Source organism: Mustelus asterias, chromosome 29, assembly GCF_964213995.1.
Source record: "Mustelus asterias chromosome 29, sMusAst1.hap1.1, whole genome shotgun sequence".
Lineage (NCBI taxonomy): Eukaryota > Metazoa > Chordata > Chondrichthyes > Carcharhiniformes > Triakidae > Mustelus > Mustelus asterias.
The window spans coordinates 20,066,418-20,086,075 of record NC_135829.1 but is presented as its reverse complement, the minus strand read 5'-3'; the positions used below and the strand labels follow the sequence as shown (position 1 = coordinate 20,086,075).

At 46.8% G+C, this 19,658-nt stretch overlaps 1 protein-coding gene across 5 annotated transcripts in view; it reads left to right on the top strand.

Annotated features, from left to right (window-relative positions):
• The window catches only part of sv2 (synaptic vesicle glycoprotein 2), an 83,947-nt gene that overhangs the window by 46,767 nt on the left and 17,522 nt on the right, over nucleotides 1-19,658 (top strand). For 3 of the 5 annotated variants that reach the window (XM_078200188.1, XM_078200187.1, XM_078200186.1), the window contains exons 7-9: nucleotides 11,978-12,058; nucleotides 15,997-16,086; nucleotides 18,793-18,881. In XM_078200188.1, coding sequence (XP_078056314.1) covers nucleotides 11,978-12,058; nucleotides 15,997-16,086; nucleotides 18,793-18,881 — 260 coding nt within the window. Of the gene's footprint in view, nucleotides 1-11,977; nucleotides 12,059-12,209; nucleotides 12,249-15,996; nucleotides 16,087-18,792; nucleotides 18,882-19,658 lie in introns of all 5 variants that reach the window. The other 2 variants (XM_078200185.1, XM_078200184.1) reach the window with 1 other exon arrangement.

The window sequence follows — 19,658 nt, the reverse complement described above, 5'->3', positions numbered from 1 at the left end:
CTAACCAAGCACTGGACTTTATTTCTAGAGGGATAAAATTGGGAAGTTACGCTAAGGCTTTATCAGATCCTAGTTTCGAGCACATGAGTACATCGTGCAGTTCCAATTTGCAAAAAGGGAATGAAAAGACAGAGGATAGAGGACACAGGAAGAATGTTTCCCCTTATGGGGAGGAGACTGTCAATATAAGATAGTCACCAAGGAATCCAATAGGGAATTCAGAAGAAATTTCTTTACCCAGAGTGGTGAACATGTGGAACTCGCTACCACATGGAGTGGCTGATGTCAATGGTTTATTCAAGGGGAAACTAGACAAGCATATGAGGGAGAAGGGAATGGAGAGTTCCGATGGTAAATTCAGACGGGAAAAGATTGGAGGAGGCTTGGATGGAGGCTGAATACCAACATAGACTGGTTGGACCAAATGCTGGTTTTCATACCCGTATATGCTATATAAAGCGCTTGGGGACATCCTGAAGTTTTGATATAAATAAGTTCTTTCCTTTTCTTTTTTGCTCATTAATGTACAACGTTAGTGAGAGGACAGTAGGGCAGGCGATCCCACTCCTTTTCTCCCCAATGAGAGGCGACCCTGCTGTTCGACTGGCCTCCAGGTGACTCAGTCAGGGTTCAGGTTGAGGTGCACAGAGCAGCAGCAATCACCATGAATTACCTCACCGTTCCTACCACTGATTGTTCAGGGCACTTTGCAGAGTCGACTCTGAGGGGGAAATTAAGTGGAGGTGACGAGTTTCTCTTTGTGTGCCAATCTTCTGGGACTCGGCTAAAGAGGTGCTGTCTTTAACTGTGTTTTGTCTGTTATAAAAGAAAAGAGGTCTTGCATTTATTTATACAGCCCTTTTAATGACCTCGACCACCCCGAAGTGTTTTACAGCCAGTGAAGACCACTTTTTGAAGAATGGTTGCTGCTGTATTGCAGGAAACACAGCAGCTCGTTAAGAATAGCATGTTCTCACAAATAGCAATGTAATATGAAAAGACAGACCGACATTGAGAGAGCATTTTTCCCAATCAAAATGTCTCCAAGTGCGTTACAGCCAATTAAGTATTTTTGACATGTACCATAGAAAATGTGGCAGCCAGCTCACTCTCAGCAAACTGCCACAAGCAGCAACGTAATGGTCTGTGTGTTGTGATGTTGATTGAGAAATTAATATTGGCCCGGTGGTTCCTGATAATGCCACTTCCCGTTCTTTAAAGTAGACATTTCTTTATGTGCACCTGAGGGGGAAGCTGGAAGCCAGGCTGATCTCAAGAGAGTACAGCACTCCTGTCTTCCTGCACTGCAGTGCCAGCCAACATTTTGCTTTCATCTGATGGGCAGTTCCCGTGGCCGATGGTGTTCAGTGCGGTTGTCCAATGTCTTCAGCACTCTTCCCCCAAATGTGCAATTTTTAAAAACTTCCCAAAGCTCGTGGCTCAAGTTGCTCACGTTACGTAATTTTAGTCTTGCTTTTTTTTTTGGAGTGCTGCTCTCCAGATTTGTGTAACTATAAGAGCATAATTTACCATCTCTGGTAGATCAAAAACCAGGCTTACGCATGAGAGGATCAATGTTTAACATTTGTAAGCTAAAAATATACATTTGAGTGATTGGAATAAATATCATTTAGCTGGCTGCTTTTGCCATGAAATCGGCACTTTTCACATGGAGTGCCATGAGTCATTCCTGACTCATGAATATTTGACAACCCCATGCTAACTTGCCAAATCCTCCCATTGTTCCTTCAAAGTCAACCATTTTCATAAGTCAGTTGTTCTGGTTAACACCTTCGTTCCCTGTCTTCTCCCTCTGAAATCGTCCATTGTTCGCTACGGAATATGGAAGGGATGAGAATTACAACAACTTTCTTTCCAATAAGTACCTTTAGCCCAATAAAATATTCCAGAACACTTACAGGTGTGTTCTCAGGCAGCAGCGTGGCACAATGGTTAGCGCTTCGGGGTTCGATTCCGGCTTGGGTCACGGTCTGTGCGAAGTCTGCACATTCTCCCTGTGTCTACGTGTGTTTTCTCCGGGTGCTCCGGTTTCCCCTCTTAGTCCAAAGATGTGTAGGGGGATTGGTGAAGTTACGGGGATAGGGCAAGGGGGTGTGCCCGAGTAAGATGCTCTTTCTGAGAGTTGGTGCAGGCTCAGTGGGCCAAATGGCCACCTTCTGCACTGTAGGGAGTCTATGGTTCTATGATATGAGGGTAGGCAGTGAAGTGATGTTAAGCCCACTATCTAATTGGCCATGGTCTTATTGAACAGCAGAGCAGACTTGAGGGTCTGAATGGCCTACTCCTGCTTCTAATTTCTGAAAGTATTCATCTCGATAACAAAGCATAGTTGTATTGTCACTGGACTAGTAATCCAGAGACTCGGGTTCAAATCTCACCATGGCAGATGGCGAAATTTGAATTCACTAAAAATCTGGATTTAAAACAAATGATGACCATGACAATCATTGTTAATAATAAAAACCAATCCATTAGGGAAGGAAATCTGCCATCCTTAAATGGCTTGGCCTACGTAGACTCCAGATCCACAGCAATGTGGTTGACTCTTAATTGCACTATAATGGCCCAACAAACCGCTCAGTTCAAGGGCAATTAGGGATGGGCAATAAATGCTGGCCCAGCCAGCGACACCCACGTCACATCAATAAATAAATAGTCACTTGCGCAATGGCTCCTTCTTTGGAATAGCATTTCTTCTGAAGTTTAAGTTTATTTATTAGTGAAACAAGTAGGCTTACATTAACACTGCAATCATAGAATCCCTACAGTGCAGAAGGAGGCTATTCGGCCCATCGAGTCTGCACCAACCACAATGCCACCCAGGCCCTGTTCCCATAACCCCGCACATTTACCCTGCTAATCCTCCTGACACATAGGGTCAATTTAGCACGGCCAACCAGCACATCTTTGGACTGTGGGAGGAAACCGGAGGAAATCCACACAGACATGAGGAGAATGTGCAAATTCCACATACACAGCCACCTGAGGCCGGAAACGAACCCGGGTCCCTGGCGCTGTGAGGCAGCAGCGCTAACCACTGTGTCACCGTGCCGCCCGTCAGCAGAGGTCCTCACTTAGCAGTTAGAACTTCAATGCTTGGAGTGCATGCAAGATGATGCACACTACCTAAACATTTAAAACAACTCCATCTTCCCATTTTTCAAACCCACTTTGACAGCACACTGGAGCTGTAGTCCATGCAGGATTAAATAATTGTGTGCAGCCATCTTGCTAGCTAGAGTGCAGCCAGAACCAGAGTCAGACTTTAAACCATACCTTTAGCATTGGTGCAACGTTAAAGTTGCAGTATAACCAGACACTTAGTAATATTTTCATGTAAAAAATGTATTTTTACACACTAGCAGATCCTCGGTGACGTTGCCCATGGCAGTTGAATTATAGGCTGTTTTCTAGTGGAGCTGTTATCAACAGTGTTTGATTTGGAAAATGTTACAGGAAGTAAGTGTGACATTTTTGGAGGTGCATCGCATATGCAAGAATTTGAATATATTACTCAATGAGCAAGAGCAGGGCCAACAAAATGGGAGTAGGACAAGGACATCTTTAAATAATAGGATGGGGCTGGAAAGTATTTTTTAATTGACAGAGGTATTTTAAAATTAAATGATATGAACAATATTGGTATTTCAGAACATAGATGATCGCAGGTTGGGAAGAAAGACGTAAACAAACTGGCCGGTATAGAACAGGAAGTAGGAGCTTATAAACACCTGGAATCAAATCTGGAGCTATTTTGCCTAAATTACAAAGAGATATCGGGCAGAATAGAAATGGAAGGGGAGTGGGAGCTGTGGGGTGGGGAATCAGAAAGCAGGTCAGAGCAGACGGTAGGTCCAGAGGTAGTTTAATTCTAATACATCCAGTGTAGAAAGAGGAATGAGGCCGAACTGCCTAAATGGCTGGGAGGAGGGAGTGGGGCCTAAACAAACCATGAGAAGCGGTCAAGAATGAAGCCACTGTGAAAATTCCCTAGTCACCACACTCCGGCGCCTGTTCGGGTTACACTGAGGGAGAATTTAGCACGGCCAGTGCACCCTAACCAGCATGTCTTTCGGAGCGTGGAGGGAAGCCGGAGCACCCGGAGGAAACCCAGGGCCTGTTCCTGTGCTTTTTATGATCCTGTGTAATTTTCCTTGTTCTTTCCTTGTTATTTCTTTACATTACAAAATAATGCTCAGCTCACTGAGATCAGTACTTTCTGTCAGAAAATAAGTGTCTCAGTGGAATGAGATTTGAACCCACAACCTTGGAGGATTGCGTGTGTGGTTCCTATATTCAAGAAAGGGAATAGCATAGCCCAGGAAATTACCGACCGGTTGAGTCTAACCTCAGTGGTTGGTAAGTTGATGGAGAAGATCCTGAGGGACAGGATTTATGAACATTTAGAGAAGTTTAGTATGCTCAAAAGTAGTCAGCATGGCTTTGTCAAAGGCAAATCGTGCCTTACGAGCCTGGTGGAGTTCTTTGAAAATGTGACTAAACACATTGACGAAGGAAAAGTGGTAGATGTGGTTTACATGGACTTCAGCAAGGCGTTCGATAAGGCCCCCCATGCAAGACTTCTCGAGAAAGTGAGAGGGCATGGGATCCAAGGGGCTGTTGCCTTGTGGACTCAGAACTGGCTTGCCTGCAGAAGGCAGAGAGTGGTTGTAGATGGGTCTTTTTCTGAATGGAGGTCGGTCACCAGTGGAGTGACCCAGGGTTCTGTTCTGGGACCCTTGCTACTTGTCATTTTCATAAATGACCTGGATGAGGAAGTGGAGGGATGCGTTGGTAAGTTTGCCAACGACACGAAGGTTGGTGGTGTTGTGGATAGGTTGGAGGGATGTCAGAAGCTGCAGCGTGACATAGATAGGATGCAAGACTGGGCGGGGAAGTGGCAGATGGACTTCAACCCGGATAAATGTGTAGTGGTCCATTTTGGCAGGTCAAATGGGATGAAGGAGTATAATATCAAGGGAAAGACTCTTAGCAGTGTAGAGGATCAGAAGGACCTTGCGGTCCGGGTCCATAGGACTCTGAAATCGGCCTTGCAGGTAGAGGAAGGAGGTGGTTAAGAAGGCGTATGGTGTGCTGGCCTTCATCAATCGAGGGATTGAGTTTAGGAGTTGAGAGATAATGATGCAGCTTTATAAGACCCTTGTCAGACCCCACTTGGAGTACTGTGCTCAGTTCTGGTCGCCTCATTACAGGAGGGATGTGGAAATGATTGAAAGGGTGCAGAGAAGATTTACAAGGATGTTGCCTGGATTGGTTGGCATGCCTTATGAGGATAGGTTGAGGGAGTTCGGTCTTTTCTCCTTGGAAAGACGAAGGATGAGAGGTGACCTGATAGAGGTGTACAAGATGTTGAGAGGTATAGATCGGGTGGATTCTCGGAGGCTTTTTCCCAGGGCTGAAATGGCTGCTACGAGAGGACACAGGTTTAAGGTGCTGGGGTATAGGTACAGAGGAGATGTCGGGCAAGTTTTTCACTCAGAGGGTGGTGGGTGAGTGGAATCGGCTGCCGTCAGTGGTGGTGTAGGCAAACTCGATAGGATCTTTTAAGAGACTTCTGGATGAGTACATGGGACTTAATAGGATTGAGGGTTATAGGTAAGCCTAGGTAGGTAGGGACATGACCGGCACAACTTGTGGGCCGAAGAGCCTGTTTGTGCTGTATTTTTTCTATGTTCTAACCTTTTGACTCCGAGGTGAGAGTGTACTGCCGTCTGAGCCACGACTGGGGCTATTCCACCCCCCCCCCCCCCCCCCCCCCCCCACCCCCCCCCCCAATCCAGCAATCAGTGTTTCTGGAATAATTCCAGCGTTTTTGATGTTGTCCCTAATGAATGGAGCATTCTCGATGGGCCAAATGGCCTTGTGTTCTGTAACCATCTATGATTTTTTGAAATCAAACGCCTGACCTCTGGTGAACTGAAAGCAGTTGGGTTGAAGCCAAAAGCATGAATCAGGAACAGTCTAGAAATCTCCGAGACAGTTCGGATCAATTCACTTCCTGTACCATTTTCTGAGCAGCCAACACTGCATGAGTCACAGCAGCGCTGGACTAGATTGGTTTGCTCCACGCTCATGTTCTATTGATGAGTTTCACTGCACATCCACTGGCTCTCGGTAAAGCCCCCTCAAATTGCCAATGGTTATTGATGGTTTCCGTTTCTTCTGCAGCTGTGTGCAGGATGTCATTTCCATACTTGCTTTTCACGTCATTCCTATCTTATTGATCCAGCTCTTTTTGACTTTTGGAGGGAGACCTCTGTGTGTCAGCGTGAACCTCCCAGCCACGTCCATCAGCTGCACTTGTTCAGGGAATGGCTCTCGCAGAGGCTTTGCTTTCAGCAGGCAGGCAATGCCCGAGTTGTATCATATCACAGTGGTTAGCACTGCTGCCTCACAGCGCCAGGGACCTGGGTTCGATTCCTGGCTTGGGTGACTGTGCGGAGTTTGCACATTCTCCCCGTGTCTGCATCAGTTTCCTCCGGGTGCTCCGGTTTCCTCCCACACTCCAAAGATGTGCGGGTTCGGTGGATTGGCCATGCTAAATTGCCCCTTAGTGTCAGGGGGACTAGCAGGGTAAATGTGTGGGATTGTGGGAATAGGGCCTGGGTGGGATTGTGGTCGTCACAGACTCAATGGCCGAATGGCCTCCTGCACTGTAGGGATACTATGACTTGGCCAAACTCCAGTGAAGGCAGCCAGTGATTGTATCTTTACCGTCTCTGGCTCTTTGTCAGCTGGTAGTACAGGGGACTGGTGCTGTCTGCAATGCGGAACGTGCGAGTCATTGGAGAGGGTTGGCTAAATGGTGCAAATGTATCGCAATGGGGAGAGATTTTGCACTACCCCTGCCCCGGGCTCCTGTCACTGGGTCACTGAGCTAAACTAGATGGTTCACGTTCTTGGTGTTATGGTTGACCCCGAAATAAACTACTCACCACATCACTGACCACTAATTTCTACCTCTGAAACATTGCCTGACTTTGCCCCTGTACCAGTTTATCTGCTGCTGTGACCCTCATTCTTGCCTTTGTGATCTCTGGACTAGACTATTTCAACACACTGTTTTTGACTGGTTTCCCCTATTCTACTCTCTGTAAATGTAAGGCTATCCAAGGCACTGCTGGCTGTGTCCTTACTTGCACGAAGTTCCACTCACTCATCATTCCTGTGCTTGACGACCTACACCGTTTCCTGGGTTAAGCTGTCAGTTGGTAGGATTCTTGGCACAGTGGTTAGCAGTGTTGCCTCAGCGCCAGTGACAGTGCCGGGTTTCATTCCAGCCTTGAGTGACCGCCTGTGTGGAGTTTGCACGTTTTCCCGGCGTCTGCGTGGGGTTTCCTCCCATAGCCCAAAGATGTGCGGGTGAGCTGGATGAGCGATGGTAAATATGTGGGGTTACGGGAATCGGGCAGGAGGAGAGGGCCCGGGTAAGATGCTCTGACAGAGAGCCTCCCCAGTTTCAATCGCCACATCATAGAATCCCTACAGTGCAGAAGGAGGGCATTCGGCCCATTGAGTCTGCACCGACCACAATCCCACCCAGGCCCGTTCCCCATAACCCCATGTATTTACCCTGCCAATCCCCCTGACACCAGGATCAATTTTGCATGGCCAATCAATGCATCTCGCACATCATTAGAGTTGTGGAAGGAAACTGGAGCCCCCGGAGGAAACCCATGCAGACATGAGGAGAATGTGCAGCCTCCACACAGACTGACTCGAGGCCAGAATCGAACCCGGGTCTCTGGCGCTGAGATGCAGCAGTGCTAACCACTGTGCCACCGTGCCACATTGGTGGGTGTACCTTCAGCTGCCTCAACCCGAAGGTCTCCCCCTCCTCCCCCCCCCCCCCTCCTCCCCCCCCCCCCCCCCCCCCCCCCCTCATTTTTGTTTTATAATGCTCCTGTCTAGTGCCTTGCTCCATGTTATTACATTAAAGACACTGTATAATTGTGTTACTGGAGTGTGTGTTGCCTCTGGTGTCACTCGTGTTTATTGGCCGTAGCTCAGTTCCCTGGAGAAGGTGCTGGAGAACCACTGCAATCGCTGTGATGCAGGGACTGCCGCAGTGCTGTCATGTAGGGAGATCTTGGCCTTTTGACCCAGCAGTGATGATGGAGCTGTGACTTTGTCAGTCAGACAGTGTGCAGCTTGGGGGAGGAACTTACAGGTGGCACTGATACTCTCATAAACGTAGTGCCTTTGTCCTTTTAGATGGTAGTGGTTGTAGGTTTGGATATTGATGTTGGAGAAGCCTTGGTGAATTGCTGCTGTGTATCTGATGCACATTGCTACCTCTGTGCACTGGTGATGGAGGGCTTAAAGTGGAGGGGGCCAAGTGGGGCTGCTTTGCCCTGGATTGTTGTTGGAGCTGCACTCATCCAGACAAGTTAGGAAATAATCCATACACTCCTGATTTGTGCCTTATCGATAGCAGATAGGCTTTGGGGAGTCACAAGGTGAGTCACTCGCTGCAGAATATCCGTTTGAGGCGAGCTTTTGACGATCTAAGGCCTGTATGGAGGGAGTCTGGGAATTCATTGGAAATGCATGGATTGGTGATAGGGCCTCTGCCAAATGAGTTTTGCCACAGGTGATGGTGGAGTTACCATGTTCTCCAACGTACCTGCAGAACTTCTCAGCTGTGTGTACGTGAAATGTTGAAAATTCTAGAAACACTCGGGTCTCGTAGCATACGGGGAGAGAGAAGCTGTTAAGGTTTCTGGTCGATGCTCTTTCAACAGCAAACACATGATCAAGCACAAGAGTAGAAACAAAGGCACCATCCGTGGAACTGTCGCCCCCTTCACACTCGCTGCCATTTGATAAAAGCTGCCATGATGTTCTCCAATGACATCTCATCCTGACACAGCATCATTATGCGAGTTATGCCAGAGATTAGGATCCTTCCAGGCGGCACGGTGGTTAGCACTGCTTCCTCACGTTACATGAGAACATTACATGTGCAGTGGACAGTGGGGAACCTGTGGATGTGGTGTATCTGGATTTCCAGAAGGCATTTGACAAGGTGCTGCACCAAAGACTGCTACATAAGATAAAGGTGCACGGTGTTACGGGTAATGTATTAGCATGGATAGAGGATTGGTTAACTCACAGACAGCAAAGAGCGGGGATAAATGGGTGTTTTTCTGGTTGGCGATCAGTGACTAGCGGTGTGCCTCAGGGATCAGTGTTGGGACCACAATTGGTTAAGATTTACTTGAATGATTTGGAGTTGGGGACCAAGTGCAGTGTGTCAAAATTTGCAGATAACACTAAGATGAGTGGCAGAGCAAAGTGCGCAGAAAGTCTGAAAAGGGTTATAGATAGTCTAAGTGAGTGGGTGAGGGTCTGGCAGATGGAGTACAATGTTGGTAAATGTGAGGTCATCCATTTTGGTAGGAATAACAGCAAAATGGACTATTATTTAGGAGGTAAAAAATTGCAGCATGCTGCTGTGCAGAGGGACCTGGGTGTCCTTGTGCAAGAATCTCAAGGAGTCGGTTTGCAGGTGCAGCAGGTAATTAAGGCAGCAAATGGAATTTTGTCCTTCATTGCGAGAGGGATGGAGTTCAGAACAGCGAGGTTACGTTGGAGCTGTATAAGGTGCTGGTGAGGCCACACCTGGGGTACTGTGTACAGTTTTGGTCTCCTTACTTGAGAAAGGATATACTGGCACTAGAGGGGGTGCAGAGGAGATTCACTAGGTTGATTCTGGAGCTGAGAGGGTTGGCTTATGAGGAGAAACTGAGTAGACTGGGGATATACTAATTGGAATTCAGAAGAATGAGGGGAGATCTTATAGAAACATATACAATTATGAAGGGAATAGGTAAGATAGAAGCAGGGAAGTTGTTTCCACTGGCAGGTGAAACTAGAACTCGGGGGCATAGCCTCAAAATAAGAGGGAGTAGATTTAGGACTGAGTTGAGGAACTCCTTCACACAAAGGGTTGTGAATCTGTGGAATTCCCTGCCGAGTGAAGCAGTTGAGGTTACCTCATTGAATGTTTTTAAGGCAAGGATAAATACATTTTTGAACAGTAAAGGAATTAAGGGTTATGGTGAGCAGGCAGGTAAGTGGAGCTGAGTCCATGAAAAGATCAGCCATGATCTTATTGAATGGCGGAGCAGGCTTGAGGGGCCAGATGGCCTACTCCTGCTCCTAGTTCTTATGTTCTCACAGTGCCAGGAACCCGGGTTCGATTCCCGGCTCGGGTCACTGTTTGTGTGGAGTCTGCACATTCTCCCCATGTCTGCGTGGGTTTCCTCCGGGTGCTCCGGTTTCCTCCCACGGCCCGAAAGATGTGCTGTCTTGGTGCATTGGTCGTGCTAAATTCTCCCTCAGTGTTACCCGAACAGGCGCCGGAGTGTGGCGACTAGGGGGATTTTCACAGTTGCTTCATTGCAGTGTCAATGTAAGTCTGCTTGTGACACTCATAAATAAACTTTACTTTAAAGTATAGTCACTGTTGTGGGAGGGTTTTCCCCGGAGCCACCCACCCCTGCTCCTGCTCAATTATATTGGATTGCTCCTGGCTCACTTCCCTTAAACCCAACTCGATCGATTCTCGAGGATGCAGCGTAATGAGATCGACTGATGCACTGTTGTCTGAGGTGTGAGATTGCTCCAGATTACTGTCTGCCTGTACAGATTTCCCCTGCCTCACGTCAGAAAGCCTGCCCTCTCTGCATTGCTCCAGTCCTTGTCTCTTGCTCATCCTCAATTTTCATTGCTCCGATATTGCTGGCTGTGCCTATAGCTAGAATCATCTGCCCCCCCCTCCTTTCTCCCTTTCAGACAACTGCTTAAAACTTACCTTCAAACAGGCTTCGGGGAGCACCTGTTCCAATGCCCCCATAATGTCGAGTGAAGAGCCGCTTGGGTGTTCTATCACATTGGAGGTACTTTATGAGCTGAACACACACATATTGACTGAGCTCAAAGAAAATTACTGCGGATGCTCGAATCTGAATCAAAATCTGAAAATGCTGGAAAATCTCAGCAGGCCTGACGGCATCTGTGGAGAAAGTATGGAGCCAACATTTTGATTTGGGTTATCCAAACTCGAAACGTTGGCTCCATTCTCTCTCCACAGATGCTGTCAGACCTCTACGTTTTCCAGCATTTTCTGTTTAGAATCATAGCATCCCTCCAATGCAGAAGGAGGCCATTCGGCCCATCAAGTCTGCACCGGCCACCCAGATCCCATTTCCCGTAACCCCACACATTTACCCTGCTAATCCCCCTGGCACTATGGTCAATTTAGCATGGCCAATCAACCTAACCCCGCACATCTTTGGACTGTGGGAGGAAACCGGAGCACCCGGAGGAAACCCATGTAGACACAGGAAGAACATGCAAACTGCACACACACAGTGACCCGAGGCTGGAATTGAACCCGGGTCCCTGGCGCAGTGAGGCAGCAGTGCTAACCACTGTGCCACCGTGGATTAGTTATTACTGCTCTTGAGTGTCGGGGGTCCGTGCTAGAGGGCAGGGGCTAGAGGTAAAGGAAGGTTATTTGGGAGGATTGATCGCTTGGAAAGGGTAGCACAGTGGTTAGCACTGCTGCTTCACAGCTCCAGGGACCTGGGTTCGATTCCCGGCTTGGGTCACTGCCTGTGTGGAGTTTGCACATTCTCCTCGTGTCTGCGTGGGTTTCCTCCGGGTGCTCCGGTTTCCTCCCACAGTCCAAAGATGTGCGGGTTAGTTTGATTGGCCAGGCTCAAATTGCCCCTTAGTGTCCTGAGATGCGTAGGTTAGAGGGATTAGTAGGTAAATATGTAGGGATATGGGGGTAGGGCTGGGTGGGATTGTGGTCGTTGCAGACTCGATGGGCCGAATGGCCTCTTTCTGTGCTGTAGGGTTTCTATGATTCAATGATTCTATGAAATAATCTAATGAATCACCTGCTTTAATTTACCCCATCCAGGCCGGTCGGGAGGATGACGCACTGAGGGTTTTCCAACGCATGTTTTACTGGAATAACCGCAGGACAGCTCGCTCCTTCCCCGTAAGTGAGCAGCAGCTCCTGTTAACTTCGGACTACTTCCTGCAGCTTAATTCATGGTAACACTGCCCTGTGTAGTGTCCTCTGCATTAATAATGTGTGTCTCTCTCTCTCTCTCTCTCTTTTTCCATTGCTATTTTTATCTTTTGCTTAGATGTTAATGACTCTGCAGGATTCTGATCTCTTGCCGAAGGTAAGCTCTAAAGCTTTCTCCGTTACCGATTACACCAGTGGGTCCGGAAATCTTTTCGTGTGCCAAGTTTTGGTGGCAGCATGTATTCAGAATTGTATGCTCTCTCTCTGCACAGATGGATACCCCTGTTTTGTGAATGAACAGGACAGAGCAAAACTCTTTCATTCGCAGTCAATAATTTGGGCTTACATATAGGTAGAAATTGGGGTCTTGATGTTGCCGTGGGGGCAAGGTTCAATGATGGGACAGTGGCTCAGCTTTGTCTGGAGTTGGCCAAGAAAGTGCCCGAGTCTGGGAGTTTAGATACTGAATTCCCCTACAAGTAAAGCCCAGAATACTATATGCACATTGCTGCAAGTGTTTGATCATTTATTATTACAGCTGGGTTCTCCTCAATATTTAATCAGGTTATTTAACCAGATCACTCATACTTGCTATAATCATATGAATGGACCTGTCCTCTGCAGGCAAAAGGAACATGTCCAATAATACATGTGACAAGCAAAATGGAGGGTGAGTTTTCTTGCACGTCTGCTATGGTTGGAGGCCGGTTACCATCTCTACTGCTTTGGGAAGTCCACCTAAAACCTGCTATAAAATTAAAATTGAGTATTGCTGAAAAAGAGACATGCTGCCGAAGGTTTTCCAGCCTTGCACTCATCAGGACACGCACAAGAACACCAAATTTCAGAGGGAACAACAATTTGTACTGCATGAGAAAAGGGGTTTGGTTAGCAAATCAACTCTTGATTAGTTGAGATGTTGCCCTGGCAAATGCACCAGTAAGATGGAAGAGGCAAATTGGCCCCCATCCTTTTGTTTATTCAAAAAAGGATGCAGTGCCTGGACATGTTCCTTTTGCCTGCAGAGGACAGGTCCATTCATATGATTATAGCAAGTTTGAGTGATCTGGTTAAATAACCTGATTAAATATCGAGGAGAACCTAGCTGTAATAAGAAATGATCAAACACTTGCAGCAATGCGCATACAGTATTCTGGGCTTTATTTGTAGGGGAATAAAGTACAAGAGCAGGAAAGTTATGCTGAACTTATACAAGACATTAGTTAGACTTCAGCTGCAGTATTGTGTACAGTTCCAGATGCCACATGACAGGAAGGATGTGAACGCATTGGAGAGAGTGCAGAAGAGGTTTACAAGACTGGTTCAAGGGATGAGAAACTTCAGCTATGAGTATTGGCAAGGTTGGAACTGTTCTCCATACAGAGAAGAAAACTAAGAGGAGATTTGTTAGAGATGTTCAAAATCACGAGAGGGCTGGACAGAGCAGATAGTTGAAGTTTATTTATTAGTGTCACAAGTAGGCTTACATTAACATTGAAATGAAGTTACTGTGAAAATCCCCTAGTCGCCACTGTTCCCACTCGTAAAAGGAACAGAATGATTTGCAAAAGAAGCAAATGTGATGTGAGGAGAAACTTTTTCACATAGTGAGTGGCTGGGGTCTGGAACGCACTGCCTGGAAGGGTGGTGAAGGCAGGTTTAATAAAAGTACTGAAGAAACAATGTGCAGAGGTACAAGGAAAAGACAGGAAAATGGCACTAAGTCACTTATTTATTAGTGTCACAAGTAGGCTTACATTAACACTGCAATGCAATTACTGTGAAAATCCCCTAGTCGCCACACTCTGGCGCCTGTTCGGGTACACTGAGGGAGAATTTAGCACGGCCAATGCACCTAACCAGTACGTCTTCGGACTGTGGGAGGAAACCGGTGCATCCAGAGGAAACCCACGCAGACCACGGGGAGAACGTGCAAACTCCACACAGACAGTGACCCAAGGTCGGAATTGAGCCCGGGTCCCTGGCGCTGTGAGGCAGCAGTGCTAACCACTGCGCCACCGTGCCTGCAGCGTGGAGAAGCTGGTGCAGACATGATTGGCCAAATGGTCTCCTCCTGACATAGATGAAAATATCGGGATACAAAAGCAGATCCTTGGGATATAAACTCAGCAAGTGTTGCAGACACCAGATGGATCATTAGTGATTCAAACAGTTTCTTGCCCAACTGTGGGATCTACAGTCAGTAAAATCTGAGAGAATTTAGATTAAGAATAGTATTAGCTTAAAAGTAAAGGCTTATAATATTGTCAACAAAAGTAGTAAAGTCTGGGAGAATTTTTAAAAAACCAACAAAAGATGACCAAAAATTGATAGATGGAGTAACTAGAATGAGAGTAAATAAAGCAAGAAAAATAGAAGCCCGTACTATCTGCTTTTGTAAATATGTAAAGAGGAACAGAATAGTGAAAGCAAGCGTGTGTCCATTAGAGACAGAAACAGGAGAAATGATGATGGGGTTTCAGGAAATGGCAGAGATGCTGAACAAATATTTTGTGTTCGCCTTCACAGCCGTCGAGGCAAAACCCACGAGAAATTGTGGGGAATCGCAGGGAGAGTGAGGAACTTTAATTAACATCCAAAGAGAAATTAACGGGACTAAAAGCTGACAGATCGCCTTCCCTGAAGATCCTTGTGTCTTAAAGGAGGTGGCTGCACAAAGATAGTAGATCCACCCAGTTGTGATCTTCCAAAATTCCCTTGGTTTTGGAACAGTCCCAATGGGTTGGAAAGTACCAAATATAACACAGCCGTTCGAGAAAGGAGGAGAGGTCGGCAGGCCTGACGTCAATTGTCGGGAAAATGCCAGAATCTATTGTGAGCTAACAGAACACTGAGAAAATGACAAGATGATTAGGCAGAATCAATATGGTTTAATGAACCAAGTTGTGTTTGACAATTCCATTGGAGGTGTTTGAGGACAGCGGCGTAGATAAAGTGAATGTAGTGCATTTGGATTTTTGAAAGGGTGCCACGTACACAGTTCATAGAATCCCTACAGTACAGAAGCAGGACATTCGGCCCATCAAGTCTGTACCGACCACAATCCCACCCAGGCCCTATTCCCATAACCCCACACATTTACCCTGCTAATCCCCCTGACACTAGGGTCAATTTAGCATGGCCAATCCACCAAACCTGCACATCTTTGGACTGTGGGAGGAAACTGGAGCACCCGGTGGAAACCCACACAGACACGGGAAGAATGTGTAAACTCCACACAGACAGTGACCTGAGGCCGGAATTGAACCCGGCTCCCTGGCGCTGTAAGGCAGCAGTGCTAACCACTGTGCCACCATGCTGAACAAAATGAGGGCTAATGGATTAGAGTAATATTGGCAGAAAGTAGAGTGTAGCAATAAATTGGGCATTTTGTGGTTGATAGACTGATACCAGTGGCTCTCAGCAGCTCGTCACCTTGATGTGATGGAAAGATTAATAATCCCTTGAACAATGCCCCTGGGGCTCCTCGCTTCTGGTACATGGCAGCAAGGTCGGGGGGGGGATTTTACAGAGTGCAAACGCAAATGTCATCGATGGCAGAACTGGTGAAGGTAGACAGTGCGTCTCACCGGCTGCGGAGATGGGAGAAGCAGCAAGGTCATCCAGTCATTGTGGTTTGACACCAGCTGAAAATTTCACCCCAAACACCTAAAGATCGTGTGGACAATGTCGGTGCATCAAGGTCCCTGCATTAAACAAAGTCACACTTGGGCAGTTAAACAGGGTTCATTTGCCAAGTCCTTGCTGCTTTTTCACTTCCTCCTCAGCCTCGCGCCCCGTGTGAGTTAATGTTCTCTCTCTCTCTCTCTCTCTCTCGCGGGTATTTTACATTCTGCCGTTTCCCTGTGTCAAGCATCTGATCCCTGTCTTTTGTTGATTCCCAGGTTGAGCGGCTGCTGATCCCTCCCGCTGAGAAAAGCAGCACCAAGTTTTATGACAGTTGTGTCGATAGGTTCTTGAATCTGATAATGAAGGTACAGTCTCCGGACGTCACCGGTTTATTAAGTACAAACATTGCCGCTTTTCACTTCCCAAAAGAGAGAATGCTGGAAAATCTCAGCAGGTCTGGCAGCATCTGTAAAGAGAGAAAAGAGCTGATGTTTCGAGTCCAGATGACCCTTTGTCAAAGCCGCTTTTCAGTTATTGAATGCTTCTCATGACCTCAGGACACCCCAAAGCATTTAACAGTCAGTGAAGTCCTTTCGAAACATAGTAGTCTCTGTTGTGCTGTAGGAAACTAATTTGTGCACAGCAAGCTTGATTTGATTTATTATTGTCACATGTATTAGTATACAGTGAAAAGTATTGTTTCTTGCGTTCTATACAGACAATGCATACCGTTCATAGAGAAGGAAAGGAGAGGATGCAGAATGTAGTGTTATAGCCATAGCTAGTGTGGAGAGAAAGATCAACTTAATATAAGGTAGGTCCATTCAAAAGTCTAACGGCAGCAGGGAAGAAGCTGTTCTTGAGTCGGTTGATACGTGACCTCAGACTTTTGTATCTTTTTTCCGATGGAAGAAGGTGGAAGAGAGAATGTCCGGGGTACGTGGGGTCCACAAACAGCAATATTTTTGATTTTGATTTATTGCTGTCACATGTATTGTGATACAGTGCAAAATATACGAGTGCTATACAGACAAAGCATACCCCCGTTCACAGAGGACACGGGAGAAGGAAAGGGGAGAGTGCAGAATGTAGTGTTACAGTCATAGCTAGTGTGGAGAGAAAGATCAACTTAATACAAGGTAGGTCCATTCAAAAGTCTGGTAACAGCAGGGAAGAAGCTGTTCTTGAGTCAATTGGTACGCGACCTCAGACTTTTGTATCTTTTTCCCAACAGAAGAAGGTGGAAGAGAGAATGTCCGGGGTGCGTGGGGTCCTTGGTTACGCTGGCTGCTTTTCCGAGGCAGTGGGAAGAGTAGACAGAGTCAATGGATGGGAGGCTGGTTTGCGTGATGGACTGGGCTTTGTTCATGACCCTTTGTAGTTTCTTGCGGTCTTGGGCAGAGCAGGAGCCATACCAAGCTGTGATACAACCAGAAAGAATGCTTTCTGTGATGCTTCTGTAAAAGTTGGTGCAAGTCGTAGAAGATGTGCCAAATTTCGGTAATGACCATATCATTTGTTTTTTCGTAATGCTGGTTGAAGGCTAGGTACTGGACAGAACACCAGGAAGCATACTAGAGTCCCTTGTCAAAGCAAAAAATGAATTCTTACTTGTAGTAAGGTACAGCCAGCACGGATTTGTTAAAGGGAAATTGTCGGACTGACCTGATGGAGTTATTTGAAGTAACAGAGAGAGTTGATGAAGATGTGGATATATCTAGGGGCTTTTAAAAGGCTTTTGATCAATTCTCCCAAATAACCGATTTATTTGTGAAGTAAATAGTGAGCGGATGGTGGGAATTTTGGTGTGTAATTGGTTAAGAGATGGGGGGTGCAGAGTGTGATGATGAGCAGATGTTGTCCTGATTGAAGGGATGTACGTAGTGGGGTCCCCCAGGGAGCAGTATTAAGACCCATTGATTTTTGTATACAAATGTCCTGGGTTTAGGTGTAGGGGATCCAGTTTTGAAGCTTGTGAATGATTTAAAACTTGGCATGTGGTAAATAGTGAGCAGAATAATCACCATACTTCAGGAGCACTTGGACAGCTTGGTGTAGCAGACAACCATGTGGCTTAACGTGGGTAAGTGGGAAGCTAAACACTTTGCGAGAAACCAACTGGAAAGGCAGTAGCATCCAGATGGTCCCATCCTGAGGACTCCGTCTACGCTTCCCACTGTCTCGGAAAAGCAGCCAGCAGCATCAAGGACCCCGCACATCACAGACGTATGTCTGAGATCACGTACCATAAATAGTTTCTTCCCTGCAGTAGCAGAGGGACACGGTGACGAGTTGACAAGGTGGTTAAGAAACTTGGCTTTTGTAAATAGAGGCGTTGAACAGCAAAGCAAGGAACCTTTATAACACGCCTGGCTAGATATCAGCTGGAGTGTTGTGTACCATCCTGGGCACCACACTTTAGGAAGGATGTCCAGGGCATGATGAGATTTAGCAGGCTGATTGATTTCAGATATGTGGAAAGGTTGGAGAAGCTGGGATTGTTCTTGGAGACGGGCAAGTTAAGGAGCGGCCCAATGGAATGGTGAGGGATTTGGATAGAGAAAGCTGACAGAGACTGTATCCTCTGGTAAGTGAGCCAGTAACTGGAGATCATTGATTTGAAATGATTGCAAAGGGCAGGAGGTGAAATAAATTGTAGAACCCCAGTAGTCATCGCTGGGCCTCTCTGCAGTCCAATAGGATCCCAGCATTGACCCCTGAAGCTTTCCAGTCCAATAGGATCCCAGCATTGATCCCTGGATCTGTCCAGCCCAATAGGATCCCGGCAATCATCCCTGCGGCATTCTGCAGTCCAATAGGATCCCAGCATTGATCCCTGGGGCACTCCCCAATCCAGTAGGATCCCAGTAATCATTCCTGGGTCTCCAAAGTGCATCTCCCAGCCAATATCATTCCTGTCACTAATACTTGCTCTTTCCTCTCTCTGTTCATTCCTTCTCGACCTTTTGTTTTAGAAAGATCATCTATTTCCTGAAGTTTGCAGGGTGGACTTCAGCGGACACGTGAGTCCTGATCAAAGGTGTTGTTAACAGTCCTGTTCTTATTTTCAGGGTCTGGATCCCATCAGGAAGATTCTTGCACGTAAATTGCGAGTCACATCGATTATCCTCGCCATTATCTTCTTCAGCATCTCATTTGGGTGAGTCAGTCTGAACTCTGAGCACACTGGCCTGCCAGTTCCCCCCGACCCTTTCCTGTTGATTTGGGGCTGATTTCCTTGGCCTTTCTTGGTCAGTGAGAATACACAGCAAGTGTGGATGAGCTGTTAACTCGTGGAGTCATCAGATCCAAGATTGATCCCCGTCTCTGCCTGCTGTCCATGTGCACACCTAACATCTGGAAGGGGGTAACTAGCTAGTGATGGGGGTGTGGGGAGGTGGAGTCACTGGATGTCCAGTGATCAGGAGGAGAGGGAATCAGTGGACCATCTGTAATCAGGAGAGGGGAGGCTCTGGCCAGAGTCTTAGACCTCTCTAATCAAGTTGCTCTTTTTTATTTGTTCCTGGTATGTGGGCGTCGCTGGCTAGACCAACATTTATTGCCCATCCCTAATTGCCCTTGAGGTGGTTCTGAGCTGCCGCCTTGAACTTGCAGTGGTGTAGGTACACCCACAGTGCTGTTAGGAAGGGAATTCCAGGATTTTGACCCAGCCACAGTGAAGGAATGGCAATATCTTTCTAAGTCAGGATGGTGAGTGACTTGGAGGGGAACTTGCAAGTGGTGGTGTTCCCATGTGGTTCTACCCTTGTCCTTCTAGATGATAGGGGTGATAGGTTTGCTATGTGAAAGATCTGCAGAGTCTTCACACCACAAGTCAAATCTAGGGATCTGACTGTTAGCTGTATAGAAGCATTTACTCTCTCCCATATAATGGTTTAACCCTCCTATAGCAGTTTATCTCTGTTACACTCCAGCC